The following is a 20,166-nucleotide window of genomic DNA, read 5'->3' on the forward strand; positions in this document are numbered from 1 at the left end:
CAAGTCTTAACTTTAACCCAACTCTTTACTGCTTTAATTTCAACAACTAACCATATGCCTGCTTAAAAGTCTTTAACAGGGGGTGTATTAAAAACAGATCACTTTCAAATTTTTCACAGTTTTCAGTTTAACAACACAACACCAACTGGCCTTATACATACACACCAAACTGGTACGGTTCTCATAACAGATTTAAATTTTTATAACCAAAAGTTCACCCAAATTTCTAACAATATTTAGAGAATCAATGACCTCTTGTGGTCTAACAGGAAACAACATGTTTACCTGCATTAGCTCAGCTCGAACTGGCTGAATGTGATCATACAGAAAGTCTGGCTGCAAGTTATCCACACACAATTCCAGAGTTCTTAAGCCTTGGCTAACCAGGGTCTGAGATCCATTGAGAGCTGACACCAAGGGATCCATCAACATTGGCAGATAAGGCAGTAACGAGCTCAAACGAACTGGCACAGTGAGGCAGAGCTCTACAAACAAGTCTTTCATGTGTTGTTTATGAAGGCCACTTTGCAGCATATTAAGTCCTGCAAATCATTGAGAAGTTATACAAAGGAAAAAGGCAGTTTATTGTTACAAACTGCTGTTTCCTAAATTCAGAATAACCTCACATCTTTAAAAGCTTTCAACTCCATAGATAATGTAGTTACAAAATGTAATACCATTCACAATTTTAACTTGGATCTAAAGATTTTAGGCAGTGAATGCTTTTGTAGGTACATGAATATACAAAAGGAATATCTATGCCTATCCTAAAATTCAATGTTAAAGTCAATAAAGTAGCATTTGAATACAGATGAAATCCAGAAAAAGATCATTTAACTCAAACCTCAGGATTGTATCAACAACAACAACAACAACAACAACAACAAAATAAAATCCACACAGAACAAATTGGTTTTGAAATATCTGGAATCCTGAAAAGAAATATTAAATGAGTTCAAGTACATTCACTGTCCCCTACAGACTAAACACATCGCCCAACTTATTTTATTTCCCATCCAGTTTTCATAAACCTATCTAGCACTTCTGCACTGACATGTATCATATAATGATCTACAGATAACATATGTATTTGCTAACTACAGTAAAAATTGCCACTAGAGCTGTACATGGAAACCACTGGATTACACATTCCTGGAATTGTTCCCATCAGCTTGTCCTTAGGTTTAAACAATTCTCCACATTTCTTTGCTCATCATATCTTTGGAACACAGTTCTTGCAAGCACAAATCCTCAATGAAACTGATTGTTACTTCCATTTCTTTTTGCAGACTGACATTACTTGCATTTATATTTACCATGCACTTGCAGGTGCATGCCCTCAAAAGCAGATCAACCAGAGCTTCTCTGTAATGTTCTACCCACAAAACCACTGATGACCTGCCACCATTGCTTCTCCTGTTACTCTTGTCCCCCAACGCTGCATGCTAACAAAGCTATCCAAGCAAAAAAAAACCTAAAAGAAACAAAAAAAAAAAAAAAACCAACAGCCCCACAATGAAAAGCAGAAAAACAAGCAGCAGAAATTGTGAAGCAGCCAAAACTATGGAGCCTGAAGCAGCTGATAGTAAATGAAAAGAAGCCACACTCAAGCTATTTCATCAACTGCTAAAAATCAGCAACTACTTATCAAGGGGGTTAGGGCTTTAGTTTCAGGGTTTTTTGACTACATAACTTTATTACTACTATTTACATAAAAAGATCAGAAACTAGGGTGGAGAAAGATGGTATTGTTCTACCTTGCAGTAAGTTTGGTAACAGCGGCAAGAATTCTTGATATAAAAGATCATGACTGCCTCCTCCAATAGATCTGAACAGTGCTCTGAGTAGCAGAAAATAGTTATAGGGCTCTTTGGCAGTCTGTGCAAGTTCCATAGAGCTGTTCACAATCTTGTGCAAATGTGGCTATAAAAAAAAAAAAAAAAGCTTGAAGATTACTGAAATATTAATTTTATCATCATTGTACTGTACAATTTTAGCATGCAACAAGTTTCTCAGATCAAAAACCTTCTGCTATTCCAGCTACTCTGATCCCACACTACTTTTATGCCACTGTTGAAACAGGTAAAAATTAAATCTGTATTTGAACAGTATCAAGAACCCCAAGCATTCTTTAATTAAATCCTGTTTCCATATTAGCCAATCAAGCCTGCTTGCTACTCCAAGCAGTAACTTTACTGTAACAAAAACTTTCTGCAAATCTGACACAATTAAAAAGACTTGCTCCACAGAAGCCAGGGATGTGTAGCAGAGATCAGAAGTGCCAGAATGACACAATATTAATTTACTCCTGATCTAACTTCATCACTAATTCGTAGGGCTTGTGAATGCTAAAATTGTGCTTGGAAAGCAACCTTTTACAAGTAAAAAAGTGGTCATGGAATCAGTGGCCTTTCTAGAGACATTAAGAGTTTGAAGAAATCATTAAAAACAGTTGATAAATACAAGGAGTCTCATGGATCAGGGACAAACAGTGATACAATTCTGGATTTCATTAATATCTAAAAGCTTTCTATATTGTTATGCAAATGCTGCAAATAGCCTTCATCATTCAATTAAATTGTCTACCCAAGGCCCATATCATCAATCCTGCAAAACAAAAAAGGTAACAAAAGCATGAAACTGTGAAGGCAGTACATCACACTCTTTAAATTGGATCTAGAGCTTATAAAATCCAAATTACCTTGATTCTGATGACAAACTGGAAGAATTTAAGCAAGATTATATGAATATTGCCTCATATTCTTGTCTTTCAAAGAATATGGAAAAATCAGTAGCCACCACTCTGTTCTACCCAGAAAACATTACTGATCCTGCTGTAACAAACTGTTAAGCACGGAAATGATTATCACACAGTTATGTGTATCAGAATGTTGTTTATTCTAAGGTAGAAGGAAGAGACATGGAGAGAAACTATGAGAGAAGGAACAGCGCTCAATTAATATCTTAATGGTTTTTCTGGGTATAGGCAGCTGTTACTTCTATAAGAACAGAACACTTGCTTCAAGCTCAGTATTTCTAAACTCAGCAAATAATGAGATGATCTCATCAACATAAATAGATCCTTGGACTACAAAGACAGCATGATGTCAATAGCAGAAATAGCATTCTTTAATGCAGACTTTTTGAGAGCACAGAAATATCTAACTAAAGAGGTAAATGTCACTGAATATGACGTGAATGAACAAAATTCAGCAACATACAAAAAAAGAGTGATTCCAGCCTAAGCAAAAGTCTTAAGTTAGTATGGAAACAAAGAGGAAAAATATGCAAGAAGATATGCATATCCTGACAGTGAAGTTACATGGGTTTATTGCAATCCTAATCAGACCACAAACACGTATCAGTCATTTATATTCAGAATTAGTACATCACTTTATAGCTTCAAATATGAAGCAAACATTCACAGAAACCATCTTTTATAAATAAGGCAATGTACCCGGCATTTGGGAAAAACTGAAATGTTTCACTAATAATGATTCAAACATGAAAAGACTATCAAATGTTAGACAGCGTAAAACTAAGTTTCTTCAGACATCTGAAGAACGTATTAAGTAAAAACAGACTTTTTTGTTTTTAACACAAATGACCTTTACCTTCAGCATTTGTTCATTTTCAGCTGCAAATAGTGAAACTGAGCCAAAGACTAACTTGAACAGCTTGAGATACAGATTGGAGAGTTCAACATTAGAGCCCATTTCTGGCAGCCGATCCAGAAGATACTCTACCAAAATCGTTGCAAAGAGGGCAGAGGTAGTAGGGTTTGCCAAGAAGGAATTGGCAACAATCTATAGAAGGAAACAACAAAAAAGTTATTGTTGCTACAATGAAAATAACAAGAGGGATAAATGCACTACCCATTTAAAGCAAAGAACTAAGACAAATTTCTTGCCCCATCTCCACTGCTACCCAAGTGATTCAGGTTATCCTCAGTGGCAATAACCATGCCTATAACTTAACCATTCAAATTTAAAGTTCAATTTTAAATGTGCAATATAGGACTTGTATTCTGTAAAACAGTAGAACACTAACACAACCACTTGAACAAAACAAGAACTCTACAATGTTCAACACATTTCAAGAACAAAGTCTGCTCAGGGAGGTCACTGAGTCTCCCTCTCTGGAGACATTCAAAACCCAGCTGGATGGATTCCTGTGTAACCTGCTCTAGGTGGCCTTGCCTTGGCAGAGGGGTTGGATTAGATGATCTCTATAGAGATCCTTTCCAACCATAACTATTCTATGATTCTGTGTGATTCTATTCATATCTTCTAAACTTGGTCTGGAAAGCTTTTGAGAATCCATCTTCACAAAGTGTTTCCATAGACTGCTTCAAATCCTGCATGCTAATTTCAACATTATTATTTCTAATTCCATATCAGCCTTATGTACTTCAGGTATAAGCTATTTTCTGGATGGTATTTATTCTCAATTGAAAAAAGTAAACAAAAACATAATACCTGAAGAGCATAGTTTTTTGAGATTCGCTCCACCATGTAAGGAACCGTAGTTTGAAAGATTTCTTTAAAAGTTAAAGGGTTCATCATTGTGAACACACCAGCAAAATGCTCCAAAACTTCCTTTTCCTCTTTCATTCTGACTGTCTGACAGTTTGCTACTCGAACATATGTCTGTCCATTTCCTGCTATTTGGACCTACAGGAATTGAGAACACACATACATTGGTTACAGTATTGAGTAACTTCTTTCTCCTGCTATTCTTAGAATACCTTTTGAAAAAAGAAAAGGCATTTTACAGGTTTCACATGAAGCCCCATACAATCAGAAGAGCCAATGGTAACAATGGAAATATTACAATAGAGTATTTTTCACCACAGATTTTAAAACCACTAAGTCAGAAGTGGAGCAAGCCAACAGCAGCAGATATCATAGCATATTTGCAAAGTTACTTAATTCCAAATCATGTACATTTAGTTTCATCAGTGCTATGTGTAGCTACAGAAGAAAAATGTAGCCATAAGAATACTCCAATTGATAGCTAAACTATCTCTTGAAAACATCTAATCCACCACATAAAAGACAACTGCTTTCAGTCTGACCTGACTGTATGAACACAGACAATTACAGCTGTTAAGAAAATAATTTGCTCCTGGTAAGTGGTAAGTACTTTGAAATTCATAACGCTTCCCAACAGCTGTGATCCTGAAATTAAAGACTTCATGAAAATATACCTCATGTGAGATTTGTCTTTTAGCTAGCATATAATTCCTTATTAAGACATCTAACACACAGTAACTGTACAAATAAAAGTGCTAAACAGTCAGGTTACATACCTGATAAATATCTAATGCTTGCATTGCGTATTTTACCAGTTTTATATAGATTTGAGTCTCCTTAGGTTGCAACTGCTTATTGGGAATGAATTGTGCTTCTGAAAGAAGATAAAGAACAAAGCAGTGGTTACCCATTAAAAAGTATTTTCATTGTTTTAACACAAAAGATAAATGTAATTAAATATTATGCAGTTTTACCACCAGGAGCTTTGCATGATGTTATGCCCCATGTGATTGTCTTGACACCACAGACCAAAGTTTTCACTAAGCTTCGGCAATCTGTGACCTGAAACGTCTGTTTATCTTCTTTTTCTTTCTCCCCTTGTTTTTCAAACACAGGTACTGGTGCAGGGGCCACTGGAGCGGCTGGGGCAGGAGACGGAACAGGAACAGGAGCTGCATTTGCTGCTGTTGGTACTCCAGGTAACGCAGCTTCCACAGCCCCAAGTTCAGACTGTGGCTTGCATTTCTTAAAGATTACAGACAGTTGGTATCGTGCTATAGTGTGAAATTTCAGAACAAAAACCTAAGGGAAAAAACGGAAAGGCACATCAAAGAGCAGGGAGGGGGAGAAAAAAGAAAGTAAGTTTCTTCTTCAACTAACCATTCTAAATTTAAAAATACTAATAATTCAAGTCAGCATACTGAGATCAAAAAATTTATAACAGTATTCCTGAGGTCACCCAATGACACCAAACGTTTAACATGTTCACTTAACATGTATCAACAAGTAGTTTGCTTACTTTTTAACAAATTCTAAAAGTAAAAATATTTGCTGGAAACTAGTAAAACCATCAACTAAAAACTGACCCCTACAGTTCTACTTAATTTAAAATGTACAGCTATTTGAATTCATTTTTTAAAATAAGACTTAATATTTCAGTCTATAAATATTTACTGCTAAGCAAAAATAACCTCAAATTTGTCAGACCTGTATTTACTGTGTATCAGATATGTATTAAAAAATGTATACATTATAGGTTTAACTTTCAGTTGTATGCAGCGTATCAGCCTTATAAAGCAATAATCAATTCTGCAGAACATGCAGAGTATGGAACTCTGTCTGGGGACGGGTGAGCAGTCGACAGAGAGTTTGTGGGTCAAGGATAAAGGGAGAGCAGCGATGGGGGACATTACCGTGGGGATCTGTTACAGACCGCCTGACCAAGAGGAATCTGTGAATGAAGTGCTCTACAGACAGATAGGAAAAGCCTCACTCTCACAGGCCCTTGTTCTCATGGGGGACTTCAACCACGCTGACATCTGTTGGAGGGATGGTACGGCCCGGCACAAGCAATCCAGGAGGTTCCTCGATTGTGTGGAAGACAACTTCCTTCTGCAAGTAATAGAGGAGCCGACAAGGAGAGGTGCCATGCTTGACCTCGTGCTCACCAACAGGGAAGGGCTGGTTGGAAATGGGACGCTCCAGGGCAGCCTTGGTTGCAGCGACCACAAGATGGTCGAATTCAAGATCCTCGGGACAGTGAGAAGAGCATGCAGCAAGCTCACTGCCCTGGACTTCAAGAGAGCAGACTATGGCCTCTTCAGGAGCCTGCTTAGTAAGGTTCCATGGGACACAGCCCTAGAGGGCAGGGGGGCCCAAGACTGCTGGTTGTTATTCAAGGATCACCTGCTCCAAGCTCAGGAGTCTTGCATCCCAACTAGAAGGAAGTGCAGCAGGAGGGCCAGGAGACCTCCTTGGATGGATAAGGAGCTGCTCAGGAAAATTCAAAGGAAAAAAGAGGCTTATAGAAGGTGGAAGCAAGGACAGGCAGCCTGGGAAGAATACAGGGATGTTGTCCGGGAAGCTAGGGACCAGGTTAGGAAAGCTAAGGCCCAGTTAGAATTAAACTTGGCTAGGAATGTTAAGGATAATAGGAAGGGATTCTATAGGTACGTAGCGAGTAAAAGACAGACTAGGCACAACATAGGCCCCCTTCGGAAGATATCTGGAGAACTGGCTACCCAGGATTTGGAGAAGGCTGAGGTTCTTAATGACTTCTTTGCCTCAGTCTTCGCTGGCAAAGTCTCTGACCGCACCACCCAAGTCTTGGAAGGCGAACGCAGGGACTGTGAGAATGAGGACCCCAGGACCACTGTAGGAGAGGATCTGGTTCGAGACCGTCTTAAAAACCTAAACGTACACAAGTCCATGGGACCTGATGAAATCCATCCGTGGGTCCTGAAGGAGCTGGCGAATGAAGTTGCTAAGCCACTGGCCATCATATTTGAAAAATCATGTCAGTCAGGTGAAGTTCCCGACGACTGGAAAAAGGGAAATATAACCCCCATTTTCAAGAAGGGGAAAATGGATGACCCAGGGAATTACAGACCAGTCAGTCTCACCTCTGTGCCTCGCAAAATCTTGGAGCAGACTCTCCTGGAAGGCATGCTAAGGCACATGAAAAACAAGGAGGTGGTTGGTGACAGCCAGCATGGCTTCACTAAGGGGAAATCCTGCCTGACCAATTTGGTGGCCTTCTATGATGGGGCTACAGAACTGATGGACAGGGGCAAAGCAGTTGACGTCATCTCCCTGGACTTGTGCAAAGCCTTTGACACTGTCCCGCATGACATCCTTGTCTCTAAATTGGAGAGACATCAATTTGATGGGTGGACCACTCGGTGGATAAAGAACTGGCTGGATGGCCACACGCAAAGAGTTGTGGTCAATGGCTCAATGTCCACCTGGACACCGGTAACGAGTGGTGTCCCTCAGGGATCGGTGTTGGGACAGGTCTTGTTCAACATCTTTGTCGGTGACATGGACAGTGGGATTGAGCGCGCCCCCAGCAAGTTCGCCGATGACACCAAGCTGTGTGGTTCGGTTGATACGCCGGAGGGAAGGGATGCCATCCAGAGGGACCTCGACATGCTTCTGAGGTGGGCTGATGCCAACCTGATGAAGTTTAACCATGCCAAGTGCAAGGTCCTACACCTGGGTCGGAGCAATCCCAGGCACAGCTACAGGTTGGGCAGAGAAGAGATTCAGAGCAGCCCTGCAGAGAAGGACTTGGGGGTGTTGGTCGATGAAAAAATTAACATGAGCCGGCTCCAGTGTGCGCTCACAGCCCAGAAAGCCAACCATATCCTGGGCTGCATCAAAAGGAGCGTGACCAGCAGGTCGAAGGAGGTGCTCCTGCCCCTCTACTCTGCTCTAGTGAGACCCCACTTGAAGTACTGTGTGCAGTTCTGGTGTCCTCAACATAAAAAGGACATGGAACTGTTGGAACAAGTCCAGAGGAGGGCCACGAGGATGATCAGGGGACTGGAGCACCTCCCGTATGAAGATAGGCTGAGAAAATTGGGGCTCTTCAGCCTGGAGAAGAGAAGGCTGCGTGGAGACCTCATAGCAGCTTTCCAGTATCTGAAGGGGGCCTACAAGGATGCTGGGGAGGGACTCTTCATCAGGGACTGTAGTGACAGGACAAGGGGTAATGGGTTCAAACTTAAACAGGGGAAGTTTAGATTGGGTATAAGGAAGAAATTCTTTACTGAGAGGGTGGTGAGGCACTGGAATGGGTTGCCCAGGGAAGTTGTGAGTGCTCCATCCCTGGCGGTGTTCAAGGCCAGGTTGGATGAGGCCTTGGTTGACATGGTTTAGTGTGAGGTGTCCCTGCCCATGGCAGGGGGGTTGGAACTAGATGATCTCAAGGTTCTTTCCCACCCTAACTATTCTATGATTCTATGAACAGTGGTCTCCAACATCTCTGCCTCTTGGCTGATACCGAACAAGGGACATAATGGACAAATTTTCAATTTAAAGTTTTCTGTACTTCCCAGATTTTAAAGTCTAGATCGACTTAGCTTGCTCAGGTATTTCTGCACTACCAGCAAAGTTCTGTATGCCCCCTTCTTGCCATCACCTGTATTCCATATTTAGGATGAAAGCCATTCCCTAAACTACTGCTGCCTTAAGAAAGGTAATACCAAATAATCTGGAGATGACTAAAATGACTAAACTCTTCCCTGGGTCACTCGGAACTGCAACAGTCTGTCACTGACAGAAGAAGAGTCAAAGATGCAGGGGATCCACTATACTCAAAATTTCTAGATCACCAAAACAAGCAGCCACACAGCTTCCTCCGTCATCTTAAAGCACTAGTTTGATTTAGATTTCAAGACATGGTCTCACATCCCAAAATTAGATTATTAAACCAGTGTTTACCCTACAAGTGTTTTACTGTTTTACTCTACACCTGAATGCATCTTCATGTTGTGGCAGAAGAAACACTAAGCAACCTTCTTCCATTAAAACTTGGCTACAGCAAGTAGGTTGCATTTCACTTGTACTGCACCATGGATGAAAGCTTCCCAGGCGCATCCTTGATTTTCTAAAGTAACAAAAAGAAAAGCTCCCCTCAAAAGTCCTCCATATAAAGATGATCCTTAAAAGGATCGGCAGGTCTTGAAAGTTCAGATATTGCACATATTACAGATTATACTGGGCTATGACAAGGACCTGTGAGATAATCCTCTTACCCTAGCATCACAGACATTTGGTTTTCTGCTTTGAAACAAGTCACTAAATGAATAAGCTGAGCTAGCAAAGCACCTCAGCTGCATTTGAGATATTATCCCAGCTGCACTGCATTTTAAAGAGCCCTTCTCAAAAATCCTGAAATGAAATACAGTATGCAGACTGTTTCTACATATTCTCATTTCTGAAGAAAGGAGGAAGTAAAATGATTGACAACATACTAAAAAATAGGATATTCAACTCATTAGCAAATGTTTTAAACAAATCAATACCTCCAGCATTCTCATAAGAATATCTCTACCATTTCCATTTTCCTGTTCACTTTTAGACCGGATACAGTCTACCAAATTTAGTAGAAGCTTGCAAGACATTGTCTGGATACTGCTAGGCAACGACTCATCATCAATGTTCTTGGCAAATAACTGGACAGCAAGGGAGAGATCATTGAGTGGTAAATGTTGACGGACATGATGTACCAGGTCTGCCAGCGTACTATATGCAAGTGGTCTATCAGTAAAAACAAGAAATGAAGAAAACACATTGAGGACAATTCAGATTGTTGTTAATTGCACTTAACCAATAATTACTGCCTGGAGCTATTTCCAAGATTCTAAACCACATCTTCTATTTTTATATGCAAATCCCAAATTCACACATCTTTTTTAATTACACAAGAGAATTATAACCTGTATAATCTAACCAAAGATTCATTAATCCGTCCCACAACACTAATGCTACCTCTCTCACCTTTCTTTCCCCATTGCTGAACATCATCTCCAGCACACATTAACATCAACAGTTAACAGAAAATTAGCATGTTTTAAGGCACATTTTAAGAAGCATTGGTAACCTGTTTCCCAACTGATGATCATTGATGATTCATGATTTCAAAAGTAGTGATGAAAACAGATTTTTAAAATCATTTATTTTTAAATACCAGGTTTAAGCATCTAGGAGAGAGAATACTTCTAAATCTAATACATGTTGTCTATAAGGTACACTTGATTCTTGAGCAAGGGGAGTAATTCTTCTTGTTTGAATATTTTCATTTGATCAGCAAAAGCACATAAAAAACTATATATAAGTATCTATTGAAGTCAAAGAAAGTAAGTATTCTCCCCATTTATTTGTTTTTCAATTGTGAATGAATAAGTTTTAAAGTACTTATTGCCAAAATAGTTTAAATCTCGTTCAGATTTTACACTGCACACAAGATTTAGGCAGTTTCATGAAATATGAGGAAGATACCGAGTTGAATTCACAGTAACAACTGTTTCAGTTGTGCTCTGCAATTTAAAAAAATGAAATCATTTTCATGCCTCCATTTATCTCATTTTGCCCTACACTCACACTACCATGCTGCAGCATCCAAGTGTTTAACAACAAACACTCTACAGCAACAGAAGCCCTTCCAATATTGGAATCTAATAAAATCATTTATTTAAAGCAAAGATTTAGGACCTTATACAGACATTACTGTAAACATTAATAAACCTTGAAAGAAACTAGCCCTGGCAGGTACTCAGAAAGCTATTCCAAATTTTCGGGCATACCTCAGTGTCTCTCGGGCAGTGTATCCAGAGCCAATTAGTATAGATTCATCAAAGAGCTTGTCCATACACGGAATAAATTCTATATTAAAAAAAGGAGAGAGAAAAAAGAAAAAGCTATACATGACTGACAAAGGAAATAGTCAAAATAAGACAGTTAAGCATGAAATCACTCAAATATTTAAACCTAAGTCAAAGTGTTTTGATTACAAAATTCATTCCTGAAGCTTACAAAAGGCAGTGTCTAAATGACACTTGTAAATGAAGGAAACTTCCAGTTAACCTCAGGTAACTATGAACTCCACTGACACTTGCGCCTTGAGTAACACTACAGTACACAAAGCCACAGCATTGATACAATAAAAATAGTTACAATTGGAAAGAGAAAACACATTGTTTCCATCTTTGCAGAACTTTTTTAAAATGTAACAAATGAGTTACTGGAAGGGACAAGTTTGGGCAACACTGTACACCAAAACTCTATTTTGTCTGTCATATCATTCAAGTTCTAACCCAACACATAAGGAGGAATACATGCAACCTGGGGTCCAGGGAACAAAAAGGAAGATTCCAGTAACAAAAAAAAAAAAAGTAATCAAGCGACAAAGCAAGACTGAAGAAACATTTTCTTTTTTAAATTTAGAAATCAAAATGTTTATGGAATTGCTTAGGTTACTCCACCCTAAAGGCAGATGATGGAAACAGCAGGAAGGATTAACTGCTCCCGCCTCCGAACAATGCAACAAGCTAGACTTTATTAAAAATAAGCAAAGAGTTAGAGAAAGAGGAATATCCAGCAACTTCCATTCTCCACAGATTTCCAAACAATATTAAAGATTAAAATCCAGCATTTTCTGAATGAAATCTCAAATGGACAAGGAATCAGTCAGGTCCACTTAAATTAAAGGGACAATATGGTAGCTGTCTTTGCTTTAAGAGAACGTCACATTCTGCAAATTAAAGAGGAAGATAAAAGGAGAACATCGGCATTAGTTTCTGAGTGGGGTAGAGATCTGGAAAATTTACAATGGAAAAAGCAAACAAAGAACGGGAATAAAGATGCTAAATGCAAAGATAATCCATTATTTCACGAGGCAGTTGCCACAACCTTGTCATGAAATGAATAAATTCAGTCATAGCCAAAAAATAATACTATAAAGAAAAAAAGGTGAGTCCAAAAAATAGTTGGAAAGGAACTTCCTTTGATCATCAAACCACTCTAAAAAAGGAATTACTCTCAATTGCACTGGTGTTACCAGAACAAAGAGTTAAAGACACAAATCCTGACAAAAAAAAAGCAAAGGAAATGCAAACTGAAAACCAGTAATGAGTTTCTATGTATTGATCACATTTAACATTAATATTCCTGTGTTTTGCTATTACTCTTACTATGAATTAGTAAGAAAAATTAAAACAAAGCAAGTACTAATAAATTGTTTACACTGGATTATTGATTGAACTCTCTCATTAAACTTCATAAACGTAAGAATGCATTATGTTGAAACTAAGACGTGTTCGCAATGTTTAGTCATTAGAAATTTCAGAAATGCCACACAATCCATTCTAGCCTTTTGAAGCAGACATCTCTATTCTATCTTCTAAGCTAGGTTCTAAAACCTCCACCTAATATTTATGTGCATGCCACAAGTTATTGATATGAAATATTCTTAGGGGTAGTGTTTACAGTGATGACAGTAGAAAGAGTGAGTACAGTTTCACCTTCACTCTCTTAGAATCAGAAACAAAGTTCCACATAGACAAAATGCATCACAGTAAAATACAAGGCATTATGCATCAACTCTCAATCAACACAGAAGACTGAATTTGAAATATTATTTCACTGACAACAATGACAATTGCAAGACTGACAAATATAAAACACTTCCCTCAGTGCTCATTTTGCCAATAAGTTGAATTGCACCAACGGAATGACCAAAGCCTAATCTTCTACAGCTCTCCACACACTTTATATCCCACTTCTCTTCCTCACATTCTTTATTCCTCCTTACATACCATGTTCCCTCTTCATCTTAACATTTCTAAGCATTTCCTCCTCTACATCCACTTTGGGCTGCAGGTAGTCAAGAGCAGGGCTGGAAGGATGAGTTATCAATATGTGTCCTAAAACACCAGACAGCTGACCAAGAGCCACGAACGTCTAAGTTCACACTGCTGTTTATTCCTCCAGTGGAGACACTAACTCAGGTTTTGTCCGCTACCCAAATGCTGAAGTTCACAAAGGATGCAGAACAGGGCCTTGAGTGACGTGGTCTAGCGTAAGGTGTCCCTGCCCATAGCAAGGGGTTGGAACTAAATGATCTTAAGGTCCCTTCCAACCCTAACCATTTTATAATTCTAACTGGGAAACATACTACTTTTTTTTTTTTTGGCAAGCTAACAATACCTGTAAGACATCACACTGCCCCATAACTGCTGTTAGCAGAGGAAAAGAAATGGGACCACACAGCAAAGATGAAAAGACAGAAGTTAATACTTTACAAGGTACACTCATCTCCAATTTGGCAATTCTGCCGAAACAGAACATAACCACCAAACCTCATTAATTCAGGCAGACCAAAAACAGCTTTCCTCTGCTAAAGACAAATATTAGATAAACTGAATCAAAAATATGGTATCAGGATTTGACAGAACTACTTCCACTCAGGTTAACAGATTAGTATTTTAAAGTATCCATACAATTAAAGGCACAATTACAAACTAACATGAATGTTTATCATCAAGTAGTAATTAACTGGAACAATAGATACTTGGAAAGCTAGAAAAGGCGCTTGCTCACTCTGCCACCTTATTAAGGCGATTTTATTTTATTAAGGAAAAAGGAAAAAGTCAAAATGAAACAAAAAAATCACATCCACTCCCAAAACAATCAGAAGTATGGAATAGTCCGAAACAAATAATAAGCAATATGCCCCTTAAATACATATAGTTAAAAATCTTCCCATTTATAGATCCATTTTTAAAAAGTACAACATACGGCTCCTCAAGTCTGTTGTCAAGATGTGCTTAGCAGCAATCAGAAGCTCCTTTCGGAGGTGTGCAGTTTCAGCTGGACAATTGGAGAGCAACTGCAACATTCCTTTTACCATTTGCTGAGAATATTTAGCCACTAATTCCTACAATAAAATAACACGAATACAATTATTATGACATTCTATTTTAAAGGTTTGCTTTACATTTGCAAAGGAACATTCAATTAAAATTCACTTGTTTCTCTTTACAAAGTCTACTTGTAAAACTAAAGTACAATAGCCATTCTATAAATGCCCAGGGCAAGAGAAACAGCGCATTTTTACTATGCATCCACATGACAATACTTCCGAAAGGACGGCCAAGTATAGCCCTGTCTTCAGATTTGGAACACACTCTTGTCTTCAACCCCTGATACACTGCAGTCATGCTGGTCACTTGCTTGACAAAGTAATTAGAGATCTGCTGCACTAGCAGTAACAAAGCAACAAAAATGCAACCTACCTGGTAAATTCTTATGATGTAAGCCAAAAAAGACAATGTTTTAATTTGAGCAGCGATAAAATCGGCATACAATTCCTTGTTATAAAGTTTATGTTGCCTGAAATGAAATTGAACAGCAGTTACAATTTTGTTCCTTCTCTTTAATACCTTCGTTTAGAAAATTCACAAAAGGTTCAAATTACATCATCATGTAGTGAGGTTCTTGCTTCATAATGGAATAAAATCATCATGAGAGAGCTCATTTTCAACAAGCTCTATGTCATTTCCATTCCCAGCATCTTATGCTCCAAGCAGAAATGCACAGCCCTGAGGCAGCCATAGAGTTTTCAACTTTCTACAGAAAGCCAAGGCAATACATTGGCATCAAACACTTGGCTCCATTATTCTCCCAAGCACTATTCCCTCCCACAGACTCGTCTGTCTGTCTCAAGCTTCAACCATTTATTCAGATCATCAGACAGATAGCAAAAGACAGAGATTTTACTCCTGCTGCCCTGCTCAGCACCCTTTGCTGCTCCTTATAAACATCTATCTGAAGCAGTGGCACCACTATCTGCATAGTGGGCTTCACCTATGCCATATAGGGTTCACCTATGCCATAACTTAGAACAGAAAAAATGTATCCCTGGTCGTAAAGATTAAACAACAGCTAGCGTCCTAGCTAACATGGTCTCCATCCCATACTATTTGTGGTAATACACATTTGTGTCAGAAACTCTACAGTAAGAACAGAAACAAAAATCACAGGATATAAGACAAAAATATTCTGGGCAATACTGAATGGCAGATTTAAGTAGTTTATCCCAAATGACATCAAAATACCTTTAAAATGCTCTTACCTTGCTTGAGCAGAAACCTGTATTATAATAGTGTTCATAATCAAGGGGACAAATTCAGCTACTACGTTATGAATGTTCAATTTGTAGAGCTTAAAAAAAAAAAAAGTATTATTAGAGAAACGTACATGTCACAGTTGCAGTCAACTTTATTTGAGAGCTAATCAGAAAAAAAATATCTCAGCAGCTTATTTTTAGACCATATTATAATCTCAAAAATACATTACATTTATTTTTAATAGTATGTTAGCCAACAGAAGTTCACAAGCCATTTGGAATAAAAAGCATATATCCATTAATATAGATATGAAATACTAGATTTTACTAACCTGATACATAAGAACAACAATAATAGGTAGCTCAGCCAAGACCTTTAGAGATAATGATCCTCTGGGAATTATAGAATGCTGAAAGAAAGAATACATGGGTTATAAACAGTTTAGTTATTAATTCAAAAGTATCTGAAATACATTTTTAAAGAAACTACTCAGTTTAATTGCACTATACTTAGTGACAATAACATTTGAAAAGCACAAATGCATTTGGTATTGTATTATATTATGTAAAAATCCTGTAACTATAGCTGCATAGGAAAAGATCTGAAAAGTTTCAGTCAGCTTCTACAAATAAGTCTTGATAAGAAAAAAAGCAAGAAGAAAGCCTATTACTTTTAGCTGCCCTTATTACTTTTACCTTATGCCCTTATTACCTTTGGGCAGAGAAGAGATTCAGAGCAGCCCTGCAGAGAAGGACTTGGGGGTGTTGGTCGATGAAAAAATTAACATGAGCCGGCCTCAGTGTGTGCTCGCAGCCCAGAAAGCCAACCGTATCCTGGGCTGCATCAAAAGGAGCGTGACCAGCAGGTCAAAGGAGGTGATCCTACCCCTCTACTCTGCCCTCGTGAGACCTCACTTGGAGTATTGTGTGCAGTTCTGGTGTCCTCAACATAAAAAGGACATGGAACTGTTGGAACAAGTCCAGAGGAGGGCCACGAGGATGATCAGGGGACTGGAGCACCTCCCGTATGGAGACAGGCTGAGAAGAGAAGGCTGCGTGGAGACCTCATAGCAGCCTTCCAGTATCTGAAGGGGGCCTACAAGGATGCTGGGGAGGGACTCTTCATCAGGGACTGTAGTGACAGGACAAGGGGTAACGGGTTCAAACTTAAACAGGGGAAGTTTAGATTGGATATAAGGAAGAAATTCTTTACTGAGAGGGTGGTGAGGCACTGGAATGGGTTGCCCAGGGAGGTTGCGAATGCTCCATCCTTGGTGGCGTTCAAGGCCAGGTTGGATGAGGCCTTGGTTGACATGGTTTAGTGTGAGGTGTCCCTGCCCATGTGGTAGGGGGGTTGGAACTAGATGATCTCAAGGTCCTTTCCAACCCTAACTATTCTATGATTCTATGATTCTATGATTTGGGATACTTTGAGACAGACAGCGTCACAGTTAAAGAGCAGCTGAATACTCACTGTTCTTGTTTCACTATCTTCTCGCTCAGGGTTTACTTTCACCACAATTGTTGTAATCATGCCAACCATTTCAGGAGTAGGAACAGTGTTCTCTGGGATCACCTGAGGATTCTCAAAATACCGATTCTAAAAGCAAAGAACAGAAGAAAAATATAATGATGCTAATAATAGTGAAAAAGCTATTTATCTAATTGGAATTCAACCATATAATTTCCCCCTACAACTAACTGTGGGCAGTTTTTTCTTCTCTGCACATGATGTTCATACTGCAGGATCTACTAGGACTACAGACATACCCTGCTATCTTCCACTACAGCAAGCAGGAGAGAAGCATCCCCAACCAAGGTGGCTCTTTTGCCGAAGAAAATCATTCAAAGAGATGCTCTGTATCAGTGAGGAAGAGCAGGTGATGGCCTCCGCAGATATCAAGCACACTGAAGAGCTCTGTCTGCTGCTGGGAAGTACATTACCTCACCCTTTCCTCAAAAAAAGACATCTGGCTACATGGACATCACTGCAGTCAACTGCTTTATTAGACAAGCTTACCTCAAGTTTACCACGGTTTGCTCTTACTAGTAATACTGCGCTATAAACAGAAAGCTTTCTAATTCAAAATCTAAATCTCTCTGGTTTAGATGTATTTTAAATGTTTTTATTAAAACTATATTTACTTTGTATCGCTAAATACAAAAGTAATTATGTTAATATCTTTTAGAAATAAAATTAAGAAATAAAAACTACCTGTCTGACCATAGTAAGGGCAATTTAAGAAATAAAAAGCTTACCACTACTTTAGGAAGTTCCTTGTAAATCTGTTTCACGAAGTCCAAAAAATGATGGATCTAGTAAGGAAGAAGTCAGTTTACCATAAAGAAAAAAAGGTTTTCACTGGTTTAGAAACTCTGTATTAACAGTACAATTATATAAAATCTTCATAGTCATCACTAGAGCACATTTTTCATGTTATTTAAAAAGAATCTGAAAGCACTTTATTATTCCTTCTGTTTTGCCAATATTCATTCGAATTGCACTTGGAAAGAATCCAATTTACCTATCATCTCAACATAGTTCCAATACAGTATTATTAGAAATAATTACTACAAACCAACTAAGCCTTCCCAGGAGAAAATCAACGAAAGAAAGCAACAGAATAAAAATGAAAACTTTCAAATGCTCCTTTATGAGTCACAGGAAAGAAGCAGGGGTGGGTGGAACAATCATAATACTCCTTTTCCAGGATTTTCCCATCATATACTAAGAAGTCACCAATTCTCTTCCCTTCTGTGGGAATTTTATTCCGTAGTTTCATCCATAAACACTTTGTTCATAAACACTTAAGGCAAAAACAACTAAGCTTTAAGAGTTTGGGCTTTTCCCAGGGGTGCCAGCACTATGCAATCCTCTTTTAAAATTACTGTAAAGTAAAATACATCAATAAAGAAATATATGGTTACCACAACAGATCAGCCAATATAGAACGGACAGCAGGAAAAAAATCCAAACAAAACAACCCACCTGAACAAAATACCATGACATTAAGTTCTATACCATATAACAAGATGTATGACCTACTTCTTGAGTGATTGCTGGTCGAAACTGTTTGTGCAATTCGATAATTATTCTTAAGCAAATCAGTACATTTTCTTCATTCTCCGTCTGAAAAGAAGAGAATCTTTAGTGAGCCTACTGCTGCATTCTTCAACTCCTGCGTAAGTACTTCAAAACCCTCTAATATTATACTCAGCAACCTTCAAGCGCCCCATTAATATTAATTTTCATGAGCAAGATGACTTTCCTTTGATACCTTTACCTTTGATTTCCTTTACCTTGCAGCCTTAGAACACGGCTAAAATTAAACATCCCTACCTCAACAAAAACCAGAAGTTTCAACTCCAGACAATCAGACCTGTTTCTATTGCCCCACAGACAGACAGACAAGTGTGTTTATTTACACACTGAGACACCACCAAATAGAGCAGGTTATTTCCTGTGAGCTTCAAAAGTAAAAAACAAAACAGAGTCTCTAGAATAACGTATCTGCCAGAAAATTATTAATGAATGAAATATCTAGCATGAGAACATTCCTTGCATTTGTAAAATCCAAGTTTCTAAAGGGCAGAAGAAAACATGGAGAAAACCTGTAGACAGTAAGATATCACACTGGTGAAGCCTAAATGCCATGCCCTTCCTGCTCCAGAAGCACAGCTATTCAAAATCCTACTCCTAGCAATCTTTGCAGCTGAAGGACGAAGATGAAAATTTGAAACAGTTGTAAGAGAAAAAGAATACCTCTAGAAATCTAAACATCACAGACAGGATATTTTTGGTATGAAGACGAAGATGTTCATTTGTTGGTATTCTGTGAATTATTTCAAGCACCAGCTTTCGGAGTTGCTGAAAAAAAAAAAAAACACATTAAAAAGAAGATAAAGATGGGACAGAACTTTTTAAAAGCCCACAAAAAAAGCACCAACCAGTTAATCAGTTGTGACATGTTTTTAACTTAACACTTCTGCATGCTTAAAAAGAAAAAAGCCATTTTACTTTGTGTGGACATAGTAAACCTCAGAACTATGAGCTTATGGAACACTTCAGAAGCTGGTTAAGAAGAATGTTTTAAAGTAGAGCTTGTACGTTGTTTACTGAACACTAAGTCCTTCAGTGGTCAATCATTCACAAAAGGTTACATACAAATACATGATGCTTCCTACTACCCACATATGTAAATCAAATCTAACAAATCTACTGTTGGAAAAAGGAAATTATTAGACTATTTTTAAGGAACTCAAGTATTTAGTGCAATAGATTCAACTTCTGCCTTTCATTCCACAGTAAATTCAGCAATCTGTAACAATCTATCGTATTTCAGCAAGAAAAACAATTCTGTTGCCTATAGTTTTTCCTCACTTTTCATACAAGCCCAGACTTAAAAAGTTTGTAACTAACTTATTTAGAAACTGGACATTTTCAACTTCCTGCCAAATGACAGATTTATTTTTAAGAACAAAGTCTATACATACATCATC

The 20,166-nt window shown here is 38.3% G+C and overlaps 1 protein-coding gene across 5 annotated transcripts in view; it reads right to left on the bottom strand.

The window, feature by feature from the left end:
- The window catches only part of TRRAP (transformation/transcription domain associated protein), a 109,664-nt gene that overhangs the window by 83,969 nt on the left and 5,529 nt on the right, over positions 1-20,166 (bottom strand). For all 5 annotated transcript variants that reach the window (XR_013956844.1, XM_080617730.1, XM_080617728.1 and 2 more), the window contains exons 6-21: positions 19,430-19,534; positions 18,713-18,796; positions 17,926-17,982; positions 17,141-17,266; positions 15,999-16,076; positions 15,673-15,761; positions 14,834-14,930; positions 14,337-14,475; positions 11,345-11,423; positions 10,064-10,298; positions 5,510-5,837; positions 5,312-5,409; positions 4,479-4,673; positions 3,615-3,806; positions 1,758-1,923; positions 286-542 (exon numbers count right to left, since the gene is read on the bottom strand). Coding sequence is in view for 4 of the 5 variants with exons in the window: in XM_080617730.1 (XP_080473856.1) it covers positions 286-542; positions 1,758-1,923; positions 3,615-3,806; positions 4,479-4,673; positions 5,312-5,409; positions 5,510-5,837; positions 10,064-10,298; positions 11,345-11,423; positions 14,337-14,475; positions 14,834-14,930; positions 15,673-15,761; positions 15,999-16,076; positions 17,141-17,266; positions 17,926-17,982; positions 18,713-18,796; positions 19,430-19,534 (2,325 nt within the window). In the remaining variant the exon portion in view is untranslated. The remainder of the gene's footprint in view (positions 1-285; positions 543-1,757; positions 1,924-3,614; positions 3,807-4,478; positions 4,674-5,311; positions 5,410-5,509; positions 5,838-10,063; positions 10,299-11,344; positions 11,424-14,336; positions 14,476-14,833; positions 14,931-15,672; positions 15,762-15,998; positions 16,077-17,140; positions 17,267-17,925; positions 17,983-18,712; positions 18,797-19,429; positions 19,535-20,166) is intronic.

Source organism: Psittacula echo (assembly GCF_963264785.1).
Source record: "Psittacula echo genome assembly, chromosome: 5".
NCBI lineage: Eukaryota > Metazoa > Chordata > Aves > Psittaciformes > Psittacidae > Psittacula > Psittacula echo.